General features: G+C 32.6%; 1 protein-coding gene across 2 annotated transcripts in view; it reads left to right on the top strand.

Moving 5' to 3' along the window:
- The window catches only part of ARID2 (AT-rich interaction domain 2), a 159,342-nt gene that overhangs the window by 71,433 nt on the left and 70,705 nt on the right, over positions 1–17,204 (top strand). For both annotated transcript variants that reach the window (XM_024575616.3, XM_045184298.2), the window contains exons 4-5: positions 9,899–10,032; positions 15,737–15,955. In XM_024575616.3, coding sequence (XP_024431384.1) covers positions 9,899–10,032; positions 15,737–15,955 — 353 coding nt within the window. The remainder of the gene's footprint in view (positions 1–9,898; positions 10,033–15,736; positions 15,956–17,204) is intronic.

Genomic DNA, 17,204 nt, shown 5'->3' with positions numbered 1-17,204 from the left:
CAGGTATATGGGAGCTTCCTTGTAGGTAACTAACTGTTTTTCTCTTGCTGCTTTTAAGATTCTTAGTCTTTAACCTTTGGCATTTAAATTATGATGTGTCTTGGTGTGGGCCTTTTTGAGTTCATCTTATTTGGGACTCTCTCTGCTTCCTGGACTTGCATGTCTGTTTTCTTCACTGAGTTAGGGAAGTTTTCTGTCATTTTTTAAAGTAGATTTTCAATTTCTTACTCTCTTCTCCTTTCAGCACCCCTGTAATGGGAATGTTTGTGTGCTTGAAGTTGTCCCAGAGGGTCCTTGTACTATTCTTATTTTTTTTGGATTCTTTTTCCTTTTGCTGTTCTGCTCGGGTGTTTTTTGTTTCTTATATTCCAAATTGCTGATTTGATTCTCAACTGCATCTACTCTACTGTTGAGTCCCTGTAAATTATTCTTCATTTCAGTTCTGTATTCTTCAATTTTGACTTTTTCTTTTTTGCAGTTTCCATGTCATTTTTTTTCTGTAGAAGTTCTCACAGAGTTCATTGAGCGTCCTTATAACCGGTGTTTTGAACTCTGCATCTAGTCAATAGCTTGTCTCCATTTTGTTCAGTCTTTTTCTGGCATTTTGTTCTCTTCTTTCATTTGGGCCATGTTTGTTTGTTTCCTCATTTTAGCAGCCTCCCTGTGTGTGTATATGTGTTAGGTAGAGCTGAAATGGTTCAGGATTGTGTGTATGTGCATGTGATTGTGTACATATGTGCATGTGCATGTATGTAGACCAGGAGAGATTAAAATAGTGAGAATATGCTAAAGTAAATGAGCAACAAAACCATTGGTGTATATGTATTGAAGATACATGAGTTCTTTGTACTATTCTTGTTGATGTTAAGTGTGAAACTATCAATAAAAAAATATTTTTAAAGGATTCAAAGCCCACAGAATTTATGGAGGATTTTAAATAGCTTGGGAAATTCTTTTTCCTACTTCAGTGTAGACATGGGATTTTTAATATATGACACATGTACAATATTTTCAGCAACAAAATCACATGATGGAAGGGAAATCCTTTTTTAAAAAGAACATTTAAAAAATTTCTCTCCATAGCCTGAGTTTCTTTTTAAAAGTAATTATTTTCAGTTCATTGTTAAAATTTTAACTTTACTTTAAAGGGTAGATTGGTGTCTGTTTTGTTCTGCTTTTTAAATTGTCTCTTAGATAAGATACTGCTCGTTACCTAATGTTATCATGGGAAAAGTAAGCAGACGTGAGCCTTTCAAAAAGTAAAATATATTAATTACCAAGATTGGCAGCACTTTTAAGTACTCTTCACTACGACACCATTCAGCCTCTGTGGTACAAAATACTTTTTTAGTCAATTCACTCATTATGAAAAATATTAGAAGATTTTACTGTATTTCAAAGACCTTGTTTTTATATAATTGACAACATTGCAATTATTCTGTAGCATTTTTGACACTTCTGTCCAACTTCTTTGCATAATTACCTTGTCTATTAATGATGCAGTCATGATTTTTCACTTGTCTAAACTTACCTTGTAACCTTATTTCCTTCCCCCTTACCTCTTTCTTTATTTTTTCTTTCCTTTACCCTCATCCTCTTTCTTCTTCCTTTATCCACTCCCCCACTTCATCCCCTTCTTAGCTAAAAGCAGCTGCTTCTTCATTGTGGCTTTAAGTAGAATTAATATATTTTCCTGAGAAATCTTTTTCTAAAAAAGCCATTTGCTTATGAGAATATGTCTTCTGTGGTACAACTTTCCTTTAATGACTCACCAAAAAGTAGTTCTTCATAAATTTCAGTTTTGAAAGAGGATGTATCTAGTAAATACTATAAACTAGTACTAGAAACATCTGTACTTGAGTTCAGCTATATAGAAAATCTCCCACACAGTATAATGTGCTTGAATGTGCTTGAATCCTTGTTTCTTCAACTTCTCAGTAGAGTTTTCTTACTATTTGCCAACAGTGTTTTGTTTTGTTGGCATATTTTCCATGTATTAGTTTTAGCCATTTTTATAATGAGAAAATAAACAGATGTTTCCCCAGTGATACAGAAGTTAGCCTTTGAAAGACAATTGTAAATATTTATCAATACACTTACCTGAAATAATCTGTATCTTTAAACATTATGAAGTTTTGATTAAGTTTCAATGACTTGAAAAATATTGCTGAGAAACATGTAGAAGTTTGTCTTCACATTCTAGATGCTCAGAACATCTTGCAGATCTTCACTAACATAATAGCGTAATAGCCTAGGACAAGGTTCATGATCAGCATCAGGGCATGTAAATACACGGTTCAGATAGGGTTTTTTTATAATTTAGAAATATTTTGGCCTGCTTTCATATCTGATTTCATTGCCATTGTTTTTACTTCATAGTATTGTTGATAAAGAGCTTATGTAAGAATTAACAAGCTCTGCCATTTTCCTGTTTGTGACAGGGGGACCCCAAAATCCTGGAATTACCTTCTGGAGGGTGAGCCTTTCCTAGTACAGGCTTTCCCTGCTAGTTGAGTACTCTTAAGAACCTATCTGTATCAGTGTACCAGCTGGCCTTGTTGTGAGAGGCTGTCTTTGGCTTGAGTAAATTTTTGTTGAAGACTCTGCATTTGCCCATTTCATGATGAGTGATTTACCAGCACATCTGCCCACACAGTGCTGAGTGTTCATCAGTTTTTACCAAAAAATGGCATGATCCCCATGCCCCACCCTCCCTATTCACCAGACCTCACCCAGAGTGACTTTTTTATTTCCCTGAATGAAAAAAGTTCTCAGAGGAAAACATATTGTCAGTGTGGAAGTGGTGAAACAAAAAATGGCAGAAGCACTAAAAGGCATCAAAATCAAGGAATTGCAGAACTGTTTTTGAACAGTGGAAATAACATCTCAATAAGGTGTACTGCATCAAGAATACTTTAAAGGTGACTGAAGTTTAAACATGTAAGAATAAATACACAATTTTTTATAAATAAACTCTGGGTTTGGAGAGTTCCCCTTCGTATTATTCAAACTGTGGTTTCTTTGAAAGAATATATTTAATTTTCTTTTCCTTTCTCTGAGACATAGTTTAGTTAAATTAGATATTATCTTAAATCCACTAAACAATCATGTTAGGCCATGGAATTTAATAAATGATTAAGGTTCCACTGGTCAAAGGCTAATGGATGAATGAGGATTCTACTATCTGTCCCTTTACATTACCTCACATATGACTGCCGGATGTATTGAGTAAGGGAGGTGGCAGTGACAATCCATAAATTAAATATCTTTCCCTATTGGAGTATCTTGTATGTGTGCCCCAGTTTGTAGGTCACTCTTCTACAGAATCAAGAACCCTGGATCAAGTTGAGATGTAATGTTCTGAGCAAGCCTATAACAGGTAAAAGAGGTAGATTGGAAATTCTTTATTGTGTATGGCATAACAAAGGGGCCATGTGAGAGATCTGAAAGTGAAAATATTATGGAATTCTTTATTCATTAATGTTTTTCAATTAAGCATGGATTTTTCACTTTATTAAGTAATCTCTGGCATCCTTTATTTAGATAATATAATTTTTTCTTCATTCTACAGATGAGTTTAATGTTATGAAATTTTCAATAGTGAACTATTACTGGATTTCTGCAATAAAATTTTCAATCTTGAGTGTGTATGTGTTTAATATGTATTAATAGGTTGTTTTTCTCCTCTTTTTTAACTGCAATTTTAATGAAGTTTGTTCGAGTTTTGTTAGATTAGCTTTCAGGGAGCTTCTAATCTTTTCCTGTAATTGGAAACATTTTACACAGCCATGGAAATGTCTGTGTTTTGAAAGTTTGAAATAACTCACTACTTTTTTCATGTTTAAAAATTTTTTTCATTATGAAATAATACACACAACAAAAGCTTAATACACACAAGTTTACACCAAAACAATAAAAAGTAAAACTCTACTAATACCTTTGAAGCCCCTTATGTTACTTTTTTATTGCATTTCTCCCCCGCAGGGTAATTTCTCATTTACTTTCTAGGTGATAATTATTATCTGGCTTTTCTTTGTGGTTTTACTATGACCTTGTCTGTTGATAAATACATTTAAATTTCCTTTGCCTATTTATGACATTTATATGAATGGAATCATAATGTATTCTGAAATGATTTTTCACTTAACATTTTGTTGATTGCTGTTTGTATCATCCATGTTAGTTTATTTTTCATTGCCATATAACATTTCATTGAGTGAATGTGCCACAGTTTTATTTGTGAATATGTGAGTTGTTTCCAGTTTTATCCAGGGTATATGGCAAAGAGTGTAATTGCTACATCAAAAGGTATTCTTGCTTTTCTCCTTTTCTCTGCATATTATGTACATTAATACTTTTATTTCCCTATACTGATTTGGAAAGTAATTATCCAGATTTTAATTTTGCTGTTAAACATGAAAAAAATTAGAAACATTGCCAAGAATAAATTTTCATTAACTTTAACTATGGGAATAAACACATTTTGTTCATGCTTCCTGTATAAATAACACAGTGTACGGTTTTAATTCTTCTTACTATTACTGCCATCTGTCTTTTTTTTTTTTTTTTTTCATTTTTTGTGGAAAGTTCTTAAACTTCGTATCAGGAGTATCATTTTCAAATGATTTTAATGGTTTTACATTAAAATGAAGAACATACAGAAAATGTAAAACCAGTGGCATTTGCATTCTCTTTTGTAATATAGCAGTCATAGTTGAGACTAATAGCTGAGTTTAAATAGCCTCTGTGCTCATCATCATTTACCTGTTTTAACCATTTCTTTGATTTTGAATCATCTATCAGTTAGAGGACTTGTTTGACTGTTGTTGGTTTTTTTCCCAGAGAGCTATGTGACTTTATTTTTTTCTGTGTCATTACATATCTGAAAATGAATTTCTATTGTCTTACTTGAGCAATGTAATTGGGTTCAGATTTCTACTTGAAAGAAATTATTTTTCTCCTCAAAACTCTGATATTTGTTTATTATTGTCTAGCAATTAATTTTTTTATCCTCACCTGAGGATATGTTGTTATTGATTTTAGAGGGAGGGGAAGGGAAAGAGAGAGAAAGATGTGAGAGAGAAACATTGATGGGTTGCTTCCTGTACACACCCCAACCAGGGATCAAACCCACAACCTAGGTATGTGCCCTGACCGGGAATTGAACCTGCAACCTTCTTGTGTACAGAATGACACCGTACACAAGTTCCCCACTGGTTGGGGAACCAGTGGAGCCAGGGCTAGCAATTAATTCTGAAGAGAAGTCAAGCTAGTTCAACTGTTCTATGTAACTTTTAGAGAGCAGGAGTGGTTCTGCCTACTTCTAGGGATCTTTTTTATCTTTGAAGCGTAAATCCTTCATCAAAATGTGTCTGAGTGTTTTTCTGTCTTCATTCATTTTTTCCTGGCAACCCATACACCCTGGCATCCCAGCCCAAGGGACCTTTTTGATATACACGTTAAACATTTTAGCTGAAGAAATCCATCTATGTCAATGATTGTTATTATTATGTCAAAGACCATTTATTCTGGTCTTCCTTCCAAAACCATAGGTTTTTTTCTATGTTTGAGCTCCTGTTTATCATACATGTCTCATTTTCAACCACCATTGTTTTCATTAGTTCTTTCCCTTTCTATATAGTACACTTTCTCAAGCTTGCCCTCTACTTTACCAAGGTTATCTTCTGCCTTCTCAAATCTACTCTTCAGTAGAATTATCCCCTCCCTCCAGAGAGGATAATTCTGGGCAAAGAAGTTTCATCACCTCTGGTTTCCAAGCCACTGTATTTGATTTTGTGCCTGATTTTTCATCTTGAAGTTACTTGTATACTACATTAATGGAGGTCCCATTACAGATGACACTAGTCTTTCCATACTGGTGCTTTTCATAGGTGCCCACATGTCTAGGTCTTTGGGTTCATTTTGACAAAGACGCTACAAGGTAAAGTTTGTAAAGGACTTTACTTCCTTGGGCAACCACTGAGTTCAACCCAGCTTTCTATAAGTTTCTTCTTAACAATTGGTATTCTCTGGGTCCCATTATCGTATACATTCATAATCTGTTGATTCTTAGTGGCTAAAGGAAATTCAAATTGAACTTGGCATTTTATGTGTTTTGGCTTAGAATCTTTTCCACTAGACCATATTTACTCTCACAAGAAGTGTTTTGCAACTTAGTCTTGTGGATACTTGAAGTTTCTTGTAATGGGCCAGAATTTCTAAGTTTCTAACTTCAAATGATACAGTATCCCTCTATTTTTATTCTTCAAGTTCATTGCACTTGTATTTAAGGGACGTGTTGGATATGTGACCTTGAACTGCCATCTTTTCATAAAACATATGAAAAAGATTTTATAAAATGTTCCCAATCATATGTATTTGATTTATTCCCTTGATATAAGAACAATCAAGAATTTTTTGATTGATTGTTGTTGTTATTGTTGTGTTTAATTACCAAGAATTCTATCAAAAGTATTTACAGATGAAATTATATGATATCTGGGAACTGCTTTAAAATACTCTGGAATAGGGTTATGAAGATAGTTAATTGTGGTATAGTGAAACAAGATTTACCCGGAGTTGATATCTGCTGATGGGATACTGTTATATCAGCCTCTCTACATTTGTATGTAGGTTTGGTATTTTCCATCATAAACATTATTTTTAATTTTCCAAGGGCTTAATTGCTATCTTAGGCAAAAATTCTTTGAGTTGCATTGTAGTTAGAGAATGTGCCCTATATAATAGTTAATCCTTAATTTATTGTGGTTTTCTGTGTGAGTTGATACACAGTTTTATAATTTTCATGGAGATTTGAAAAGAAAAATCATAGTATGTCTAATAAATTAATCTTATTGGTGATTATATTCAAATCTTCTATAACCTAATTTGTGTGTGTGTGTATTTAATCTGTCAGATAATTTAAGAGGTTAAAATTTCCTACATGCATAATAATACCCATTATTATTTGATGCTATTTTGAGTTGACTTCCCTGCCCCCTCATTGTTTTCATCACACTTAAGCTCTTTAATTGAACAATGCCACTGAAGTAATTTCTGTATTATCCTTAGAGGATATTTGCCTCCATCCTCTAAGTCTGTGACCTGTGCCATACAATCTACCACAAAATAAATTAATGCCAAGGTGAAGAAAAAGAACATATAACTCATCTCACCTGACTCTGTTTCTAATGTTGAACTAGGGAAACTAATTTTCTGTGGTTGCCTGATGAGAGAGTTACTGCCATCTGGATTTCAATATTTTACCAGTCTGAAGTTAAATATATGGTATACTAGGCAGATTACTGTAAGAGCTCAGTAAATACTTATATTATTAATATATTAACTATTCAAGTGATATTATTGACTTTAAGAAGAAAGAAATGTATAGTCTAGCATTTGTAGGCTGATGAGTGAACAAAAAACATCAGTGTGTAACCTCAAGGTCATGCTAGAGACTTAGACTTTAAATTTTTATTTTAGGTGTTTTCTCTTGTCTGTTAATACTTTCTAGTTTTTAGACGTATAACTCTTTGAAAAACAGAAAAGAAAGACTTTATTAAGAGGGACAAGAGATCAGAACTGGGTGTGAAAACCTTAGCTAAACTAAGAAATGTTGAGTCTCAGAAATATTTAATCATGACAATGAGAACAATTATTGATCCTCAAGCCAGGGAAATACAAATTTCACAAATCATAACAATTTGCCTAAACCATAAATTTCTGGGGATTAAAATTACGTAAAGAATCTGCTTGGAGGAAATAAGGTTAGAATGTGCCAAGAGACCAGAAATCATACATTTTTAAAACCTTATGAAAATTTAAATTATAAGAGGTTTTATGTATATAATACATACTATTTACTGTGAGTATATAGTATAGTGTTGCTGTCACCCGCTCCATATTACTTATGCTCCATTTTGGGTGTTCTGGGAAGGAAAACATTATATGTATGATCCTTCTTTACTAGTAATGTTGTTTTCTCCCTCAGCTGTAATAGAAAACACAAACTTTAAATCAACTGTGCTCACTCATGAGTAACACATTTATAAAGAAAATCTTAAGATATTAGTGTAAGATTCTGATTTTAAACTTCTACATCTTCATTGTTATTTTTGTTATATTTGGATAAAATTTATTTAATGAAGATTATCTTTAGTTTATTTTTAACCATTGCATAGTGATTCCCATCAATTCTGAAAGACCATAATCTCTAAAATAGTTCTGTCAGTACTATTGCCTGAGTGATGTCATGTGATCCCTCATTTGCAGAAAATATGTCACATCATTTTTGAGCAGCTGTTTTTGTCTGAGTTTTATATACTCTTCTTTCTATGGTGCCTGCATTAGATTTTCAAAAAGAATAGGCCTGATATTTACCTATTCACATCTATTATCGGTCTATCCCAGAGAGAGACTGCCTCTTTTTAATCATCCTTTTGTTTTATGTTTTTGGACTGTAAATGCTATCTGCTGGGGGACATCCCCAGGATTGGGGTAAAATATGAGCAGCTGCATGTTCTCCTCAGTGCTCAGGAGATATCTGTGTATATATTCCTGCTTTAGTATGCTGTAGCTCCATCAGTAAAGTGTTAGGTTCATTAGCTATCAAGCTGCTAATATTGTGCGTGTAAAACTGAAAGGGGAAAATGAGGAGTGGTAATGACTTTCTATGTCATTAGTTTTTATATTTGTAAAGTCTTGGCTTTCATTCATACTGCCTTGTGTTTCAAGTTTTCGTACTAAAAACAAAATACTTCTGAGATCATCCTGTGTGTTCATTGATGCACCCCCTCTCATCTCAGCTGTCTGTAACTAAAAGAGTAAAGATATGGGTAGCTGTAGTACTTTTAAAATAGCTACTAATGAACTTAGTACCTGCCTGGATCAGGAATTGGAGATGGATTGATCTTTAAATTAACCACTTCTAGAACTTTTCTTTGATAAATATAAGAAATTATATTAATCAACTTGTGAAGTATAGTAACAAGTTTGTTAACGTGTTGTCCTTGACAGGGGTTTGATCAGTTCACCCACTTTAAAATTTTACTTGAGAACTTACTATAAACTGGTAGGTGATTATAAATTGTGAATTTGGAAATTTAATTCTAATTAATATTAAGATTGATCGATCATACTCAGAAATGATAACAAAGAACTATCATAAATTGGGCAAAATTTGTTAGGCACATGAATTTTGGATGGGAACTTGGTTGTATTGCTGTTCAAAATGAGCATGCCATTCCCAATGTCTATTCAGAGAAGAATATTCAACAAGTACACAGACTAAGTTTATTGTGTGATTTGTAATAGCAAAAAACAAAACTGAAAATAGCTAAATTTACCTCTGGAGATCTAGTTATATTATGATGTATCAATATAATTAAATATTATACAGCTATTTAAAAAGATTGAACTAGTACTGCATCTGTTGGCATGGATAGAGCTCTAAAATATGTTGGTAAATAAAAATATGCATAGAAAATATATAGACGTATGCACATGAACCTGTCGTTATCCTTGGTGAGTGAGACTGGGGACACTAGGAGTTAAAGAATCGTCTCATTTTTCTTGGTTTTACAATGACCATATGTAATGTTTTTAAGTCAGTAAATAAAATACACTGCCATTCATCTATAGGGAGTTGTCCTTCAATATTCCTTTTATATTTTTATTTCAGTAGTGATGTGGTCTTTTCTGTAAATATAAAAACACTTTTAGAATCATTGCATTGAGTTTGACTACAGAATTATTGCTGAAGTGACTAATCCAAGAGGTTTGTAATATCCTAATATTTTTTTAAAATTTAGGGCTTCTAGAAAAGGAGGGCAGACATATGTAGTAGGAGTTAAAATAAGATGTACTTTTAAATATCTACTGTGCTGTTTTTCTATTTCAGTTACCTAGAAAAGTACGAGAAAGTTCATCATTTTGGGGAGGATGATGATGAAGTACCACCAGGCAATCCAAAGCCACAGCTACCTATTGGTGCAATTCCATCTTCCTACAATTACCAGCAACACAGTGTATCAGGTAAATATTGTTGGAAATTGAGAGGGTGTAGTTCCACAGTTCTGAATTAGGAAAATAGACATCATCCAATGAATTAGTCCCTTATTTTGCTCCTGAGAACACTTAAGCTTTGTGGTAATACAACTTTCAAAGATCAGCATCTAGTTGGTATCAGGGCCTTTGTATCATATAGGCTTATAAGATTGTTATTTGCAACAGTTTCCAGACTTAAAAGTACTTGTACTTTTAAGTGAAATTTTTTTCTTATTTCTTTAGTTAATGATCAGTTTAACATGAATAGTCACTAAACATGAGAAAGGTTCTGTTAGGATTAGAGAAGCCAAGAATACTTAGGTAGCATTTACTAGATTTTCTACAGTTATTGGAATTCCAGCACCAGAATTCCTCAGAAATGTTTCTTAACTATTCAACTATTTCTGACAAGTTACCAGGAGTAAGATTTTTTGTTTTTCATTTAAGTCATTCTGGTAATAGTTAATAGAGGAATCTGCAGCTAAAAGAACAGGACTCAAATTGGAAATAATCAGGTTAAGAGTCTAATAAAGAGGTTTTTGAGGCAGAGTAGATGGAGGGTTCTAGTGTTTAGTGACTCTGCAGACTGGACTGTGATGACTGAGAAGAGAGCTAGAAGAGATAAACATCTCTATCCTTCAGTTACCAACATTTGGCCTAAAAAAGAGGAGGTAATGTCTTTTTCAAGGGTATAGTCTTTATAAAATATACAGTGATCTATAGATGTTTATTATTCTTCATTGGTGCTATAGCCCCAATCTCTTACAGGTAATCCTTAAACTTTCTCATGCGTACTTAAGTCACCATGTAGAAGGTCTTGCTAATAGGTTAAGCTGAAAATAAAACAGGGTGACTTGTTAGGTGATTTGTTCCCTGTTCGTAAAAAGGGCTAATGACTATTATTTCATTCAGGGATATTATAGAGGCTATTCCTGTATTGAATGCAACATTGTATTTATTAATGACCTTTAAGACCGTTTTCAGCTTCATAACTCTGTGGCTCCTGTATTACAGTAACAGCAGAACTGTCCGTGATTGTATGTTAAATAGAATTTGGTGTCTGCTATGACAGATTCCTAAACTGACCCACTTCTGTGTCTGATCTTTTTTTTTTCTGGATCAGGGTTTTTTGTTTTTTGTTTTGCCTACTCTGATTAAAACAGATTTACCTCAAGAAAGAAGATGTAAAATATTTATGGTATTTCAGAAGTCTAATAAAAGTCATTGATAGAGCTTCACAAGTTAAGGGAATGACAGAATTGCTTAACCTGGTGTTATAACTCTTTTCTGATATGTTGTCATATGTCCAAGTTGTATTGTTTTCTTTTTAAGAATAATCTGAGCAGTTATGTTACATGTTGCATGATTGATAAAATCAGGATTGGGAACCCATGAAAGGGAAGAAACTGGGAATTGCTGGGGAATATCAGACTATAGTATTTCTAATTCAGACTGAAAAGAGGTAGTGTTTCAGAGCAGTATTTATGAATTTGAAGATGCTCTTTATTTTTCTAGAAGGAACCATAGCAATATTATGACAGTGTTCTAAAATTATGGTGATTATGAATATACAAAACAAATCCTTCGTTGATGATTCTTTTCAAGTATCATTAAGAAAAACATGGTCTGTGTGTGTGTTTTAAATATTCACCAAAATAGAATTGCATAATGATCGATTAAGAATGTAGGAAATTTTAGTTAAAACCTATAAAAAGATTTGTATTTATATCCTTGGTCATATAGCCTTTCTATCCTTGCAGGCAAATGTATTTACCTAAAAATACTAATTGTTGATAATTAAGAAAAGATATTCTAAAATAATATTTTGAATAATGAATAAATTTCAATTGGCAGTAGTCCAGAACATTTCATATAAAGTACAATTCTACTCATAATTTTTCACAATAAATAGAGTAAATGGAATATTGTATTGACAGGGACCAAATATTCCTCTAAAGATATTGGCTCCTTTTGTCCAGTGACTTTAAATGGCAAAAAATATTGAGCAGATTTTGCTTTGAACTTTAGGATTATTAAACTTTGCACTTATGGTGGCTTTATCATTTATTTGCATAGTTTTCCATGTTTTTCCTTGTCATAAATACCTAATCCTTTGGTTGTCCTCTTTATTCTTTTTTCACTTGGTATTGATTTGAATACAGTCAGTTTCGCAGTATTACAGAGTACATTATTAAAGACTTTCTGTTCATGTTTTCTTATATTTTTAAATTACCATAAAAATTCAGTTATTTTTAAATTAAAATAAAATTGTTTATTTGCAATATCTTTAATAGAAAAACTGTGAAAGGCAAAATTGAAAAGTATGACATTGAAATTAATAGAACTGTAGAATTTTAGAATTAACCATGATTTTAGTGATTATTCCATCCAATCCAATTATTTTGGTAAAAGAAGGCCAAGCACCCTGTCCATTTGCATTTTTGGTACTTAAATTTGGGAAATTTCATACAGGGAGATTTTAGTTTTTTGTTTTATTAGTAGTTAAGCAAAAATTTTCCCTTAAATATTTCATATTCTAACAGACTTTTGCAACTACAACAATCACTGCCAATATCAATGGAATGAGAGTATTTTATGATTCCTGCAATGTAAACAGCACTCTAAGAACAATTCTCCCATTCCTCTAAACTAAAAACAGACACACCATTGCCTCATTAAATTCAGTTTGTCAGTTATAATTGATTTGTATAAACTTTGAGTCAAGAATGTTGAAAATAGCCTTGGCTGGTGTAACTTGGTTGTAATGTCATCCCGTACACCGAAAGTTTGTGGGTTCCATTCCACAGTGAGGGCTCATACCTAGGTTGTGTGGGTTTTATCCACAGTCAGGGATCCTGCAAAAGGCAATTCATTGATATTTCTCTCTCACATTGATGTTTCTCTCTCTTTCTCTTTCCCCTCCTCTCTCTCTTTTTCCCCTCCCCCTTCCTCTCTCTAAAAGTAATGAAAAATGTCCTCAAGTGAGGATTAAAAAATATTTTTTTAAAAAAAGAATGTTGAAAATAAATTTCTAATCCCGTTCCAAGTATAAAATTATAGGTGTTTGATGATCAGGTCTCCTTGGAACGGGGTGGGGCTCTTGCCTCAAATCTTATAAGCATTTTTTTCCTACATTATCTTGGAAATCTTTACCAAGCCTGATATAATTAAAGCACTTTTCATAACACATTTATTTATTTTGGTTTGATGAGAGATGTCTTTGGCCAAGTTATGCAGGTAAGGATGCATTGAAATGTAAGCAAACAGAACAATTCTAAGATCATATTGAAAGCACATAAACAAAACTTGGCAGACATTGAATGTGAGTTCCAAATTTTTTTCTATTGAAGAGATTTGTTTGAAAGTTTAGTGAAATCTAAAATTAACTTAGCTATTGCTGAGACTTCAGTTCTTATCATCAATTATAGTATGCAATATAAAAATACCAAAATCTAACTCTATATTCACAGAAATTTTGTTACTTTTTTCAGATATTTTCAGGTATTTATGAGATACTTCATTTCAAGATTATTAAAATGAATATGTATTGTTCAACCTTAAATACGGTAAAGAATATGTTCATAGTCATTTATAACTGTATTGTGATACTTCTTCACTATTCTACTATTGGAGAAATTCCTAGAATATTTTTTTTAAGATTTTATTTATTTATTTTTAGAGAAAATGGAAGAGAGGGAGAAAGAGAGGTAGAGAAACATCAATGTGTGGTTGCCTCTCATGTGGCCCCCACTGGGGACCTGGCCCGCAACCCAGGCATGTACTTTGGGAATCGAACCGGCAACTCTTTGGTTCGCAGCCTGCACTCAATCCGCTGAGCTATACTAGCCAAGGCTTCCTAGAATATTTTAGAACGGAAGAGCTATCTCCTCAAATGTCTTCCCTGGGAAATGAAGAAATTTCTTACATGATTTTCTTCTATGGCATGTTGTGGCAATATAGCTCTACCTTGCATTCTAATTCTTCTTCATCCATATGTTTCTGAAATGTTTAATCTATAAGTACTTTAACTCTTGTTTTCTTGCCTCCTCCCATAAACCAGTTATATCTTTATGTGAAAAATGTACTTGGGGTATATGTCACAGGACATACCTTCTAAGGCCTAAACAGCCCCAATCAAGAGCCAGTATTTCTAGAAGTATAATATTTTCTTAAATGTATATATTATGATTATACATTAGTGTTCTGTAACCTCATCTTTCTTACCTTCAAAATTTTGAAAGTTTTTAAATTCATTCTTCTGCAGAAAATTTTAGTTGCATTGGGTTAGGAAAAAAATTCTTGGAATACAGAAGCTTGAACGGTAAAGGTAAAAATTCATTAATCAGACATTATAAAACTTCTCTTCAGATACTGTTAAGAAAATGAAAAGACAGCCACTGGGAAAAAATATTTACAAAGCAAATGTTAGATAAGTGACTAATATCAGAATATTTAAAACTGATAGTATACAGTACTGACAAGGATGCAGAGCAACAGGAACTCTTTGTATATTGGTGATGAGGTGGAAAGGCAAGACGTTACAGCCCACATACCCAGCAATCTAAGAGAACTAAAATATGTCTGCACAAAGTCCTGTATGTGAATGTTTATAGCAACTGTATTTATAAGTGCCAAAAACTGGATACAGTATAAATGTCCTTCATCTAGGGAATGGATGAACAGATTTTCTTATATCCATACTATAACAATAAAAAGGAACAAACTACTGACACACACATCATCATGGATATTAACCTCAAAAGCATTTTGCTAAATAAATGATGAAACACAGGCTATCAAGGCCCTTGTAAAGCCCAAGGAGGTCAAGCCTAAGATCCCAAGGAGCAGCAGCTCTAAGCTCAGTTGACTTGCCTATATTCCTCACCCCATGCTTGGGAAACAAGCTTGTTCCTGCATCGCCAAGGGTATGAAGGCTCTGCTGGCCAAAGGCCAAGGCCAAGGCTCAAACCAAGCCCTAGGCTGTGGTTGCAGCTCAGGCTCTCAAAGGTGTCCAGGCCCCCACAAAGGCTCCATAATAAAGGCCTCTCTGTCTGCTGATGTGAGGATGGAAAGACTGGTGTGACCTGTGGGCTGCTGTCTGCATGGAGTTGGTGTCCTCCTGTGCTAGTTGTACAAATAAACCTGAGGAAGGATCTGTCAAAAAAGTTAATTAAAAAAAAATAAATCAGACAAAAGACTACATACTGTATGATTCCATTTATTTGGCATTCTGAAATAAAGCTATACATACTCTGGTTTCTCTTCAGATCATATAAATCTTTCACTTTTGACTGAAATAAAGCTCAAGCAGAAAGGAAATTAGTGATTGTGGGTAAGAAAAGGGATTGACAAAAAGGAGCATAAAAAGAAACTGAGTGGTTTTTATATCCTCATTGTGGTAGTGGTTAAAAGACTGTGTTTATTAAAACTCATATAACTATAGAACTAAAAATTGTGAATTTTACTATGTTAATTATGTCATAATCTGACCTAAGAAAGGAATTCTACAATTAGGTAAAGAAGGTAGGCAGTGTGTTTAAAAACATGGTATTGTTAAATATTTCAAAGGAACCAATCTCCCTACCTTTATTTTATAAAAGAAAACAAGCTCCTGTCTGGTATTCAGAAGATATTAACAACAATGGCTTCTATGCCTTGATAAACAAGATGTTTTTGTTTTTATCTTTGTTAGATTATCTGCGTCAAAGTTATGGGCTATCTATGGATTTCAATTCGCCAAATGATTATAATAAATTGGTGCTTTCACTGTTATCTGGACTCCCAAATGAAGTGGACTTTGCTATTAATGTATGCACTCTTCTATCAAATGAAAGTAAACACGTCATGCAACTTGAAAAAGACCCTAAAATCATCACTTTATTACTTGCTAATGCCGGGGTGTTTGATGACAGTAAGTTTAAGCTGAACACATTGAATGCTAATTCTATAATGGTGTTATGAATTTTTTTTTTAGGTTGTATAAGGACAAAGTACTTTTTATTAGTCAACATAATAGCATTATTTATTTGCTTTTATTAAATGTTTAATTTAAAATAATGAATGTTTGGATTTTTTTAACCTTACATATTTGAATAGTAATTTAGTCTCACCAGAGCTTTTGAAATAAAAATCCTGGGTTTTTCTTAAGAGTTTGTATATAAGTTTTGATTTGAGAAGATTATAAAATTCTGATAAAGAAAACTAGGATCTGGAAGAAAATGATTTTCTGAAGTCTACTTCTATTGTGTGTTTCTAATTTTTAACTAAACAGTTTAGATCAGTGCATTTGAAATTTTGCTGCCTAAATAATCAAAATAAGATTTATCAAATATGTTTTATCCTTTTACTTGTAGGATATACTAGATATAGGTTTTAATAAATCAATTTTTTTATTTTCTGTGAAATTATCTCTTACTAAACTTACTAAATGTAGGTTTAGTAAGATGAAATTGCTCAGTTTTCTAATTGTAGTGTAAGATATAATAGAAATTTAGAAAATATGTTTTTAAATCCTTTTTTGCTCATAGTTTTCTTTTTTTAAATACCCATATTAGCTGAGTGTTAACAATACACAATTTTTTTCTTCTTTGCTTTTCAACCCTCCTACCTCCAAACCATTGTAACTTCTTTTTCCAGAAGTATATCCTAACAAAGGATAAGGTATTCACATGAATTGAAATTATTTTATATTGAGGAAATATAATCACAGTAGACCCCACCTGAAAATTTCTTGTAATATTTTATACATTCATGACTTTTTTATTGTAAATACCAATGTTTGCAAATTAGTTTATTTTTCTGCGATTTGATTTGTGTTAAGTTGTGTTCTTTCCACTAAACTTATTAGGGATAATCTAAGTAGGATTCTTTAAAATTTGACATGTACTTATTTTATAGGAAGACTATTTTAAAATTAGTTTAAATAAAAGTGAGAATTAGTTTCTTAATCTTCTTGAAACTATTCTTGGTTACATGGGGAACGAACAAAGATCTGTGTTTCTCAGTTTATATTGTAACTCTGAAGATCTAAATGTGGTGGATTTTCATTATAATTTTATGTTCTTTGGTTTCTAATATTTTACTTTGATATTTTTATTATTTTTTAATTTAATTTTCAACTTGCATTCAACATTAGTTTGTATTAGTTATTTTGATATTTT

Source organism: Desmodus rotundus, chromosome 3, assembly GCF_022682495.2.
Source record: "Desmodus rotundus isolate HL8 chromosome 3, HLdesRot8A.1, whole genome shotgun sequence".
NCBI lineage: Eukaryota > Metazoa > Chordata > Mammalia > Chiroptera > Phyllostomidae > Desmodus > Desmodus rotundus.
Note: the sequence above shows the minus strand (reverse complement) of the source record. Positions and strands in the feature narration are given on the sequence as shown.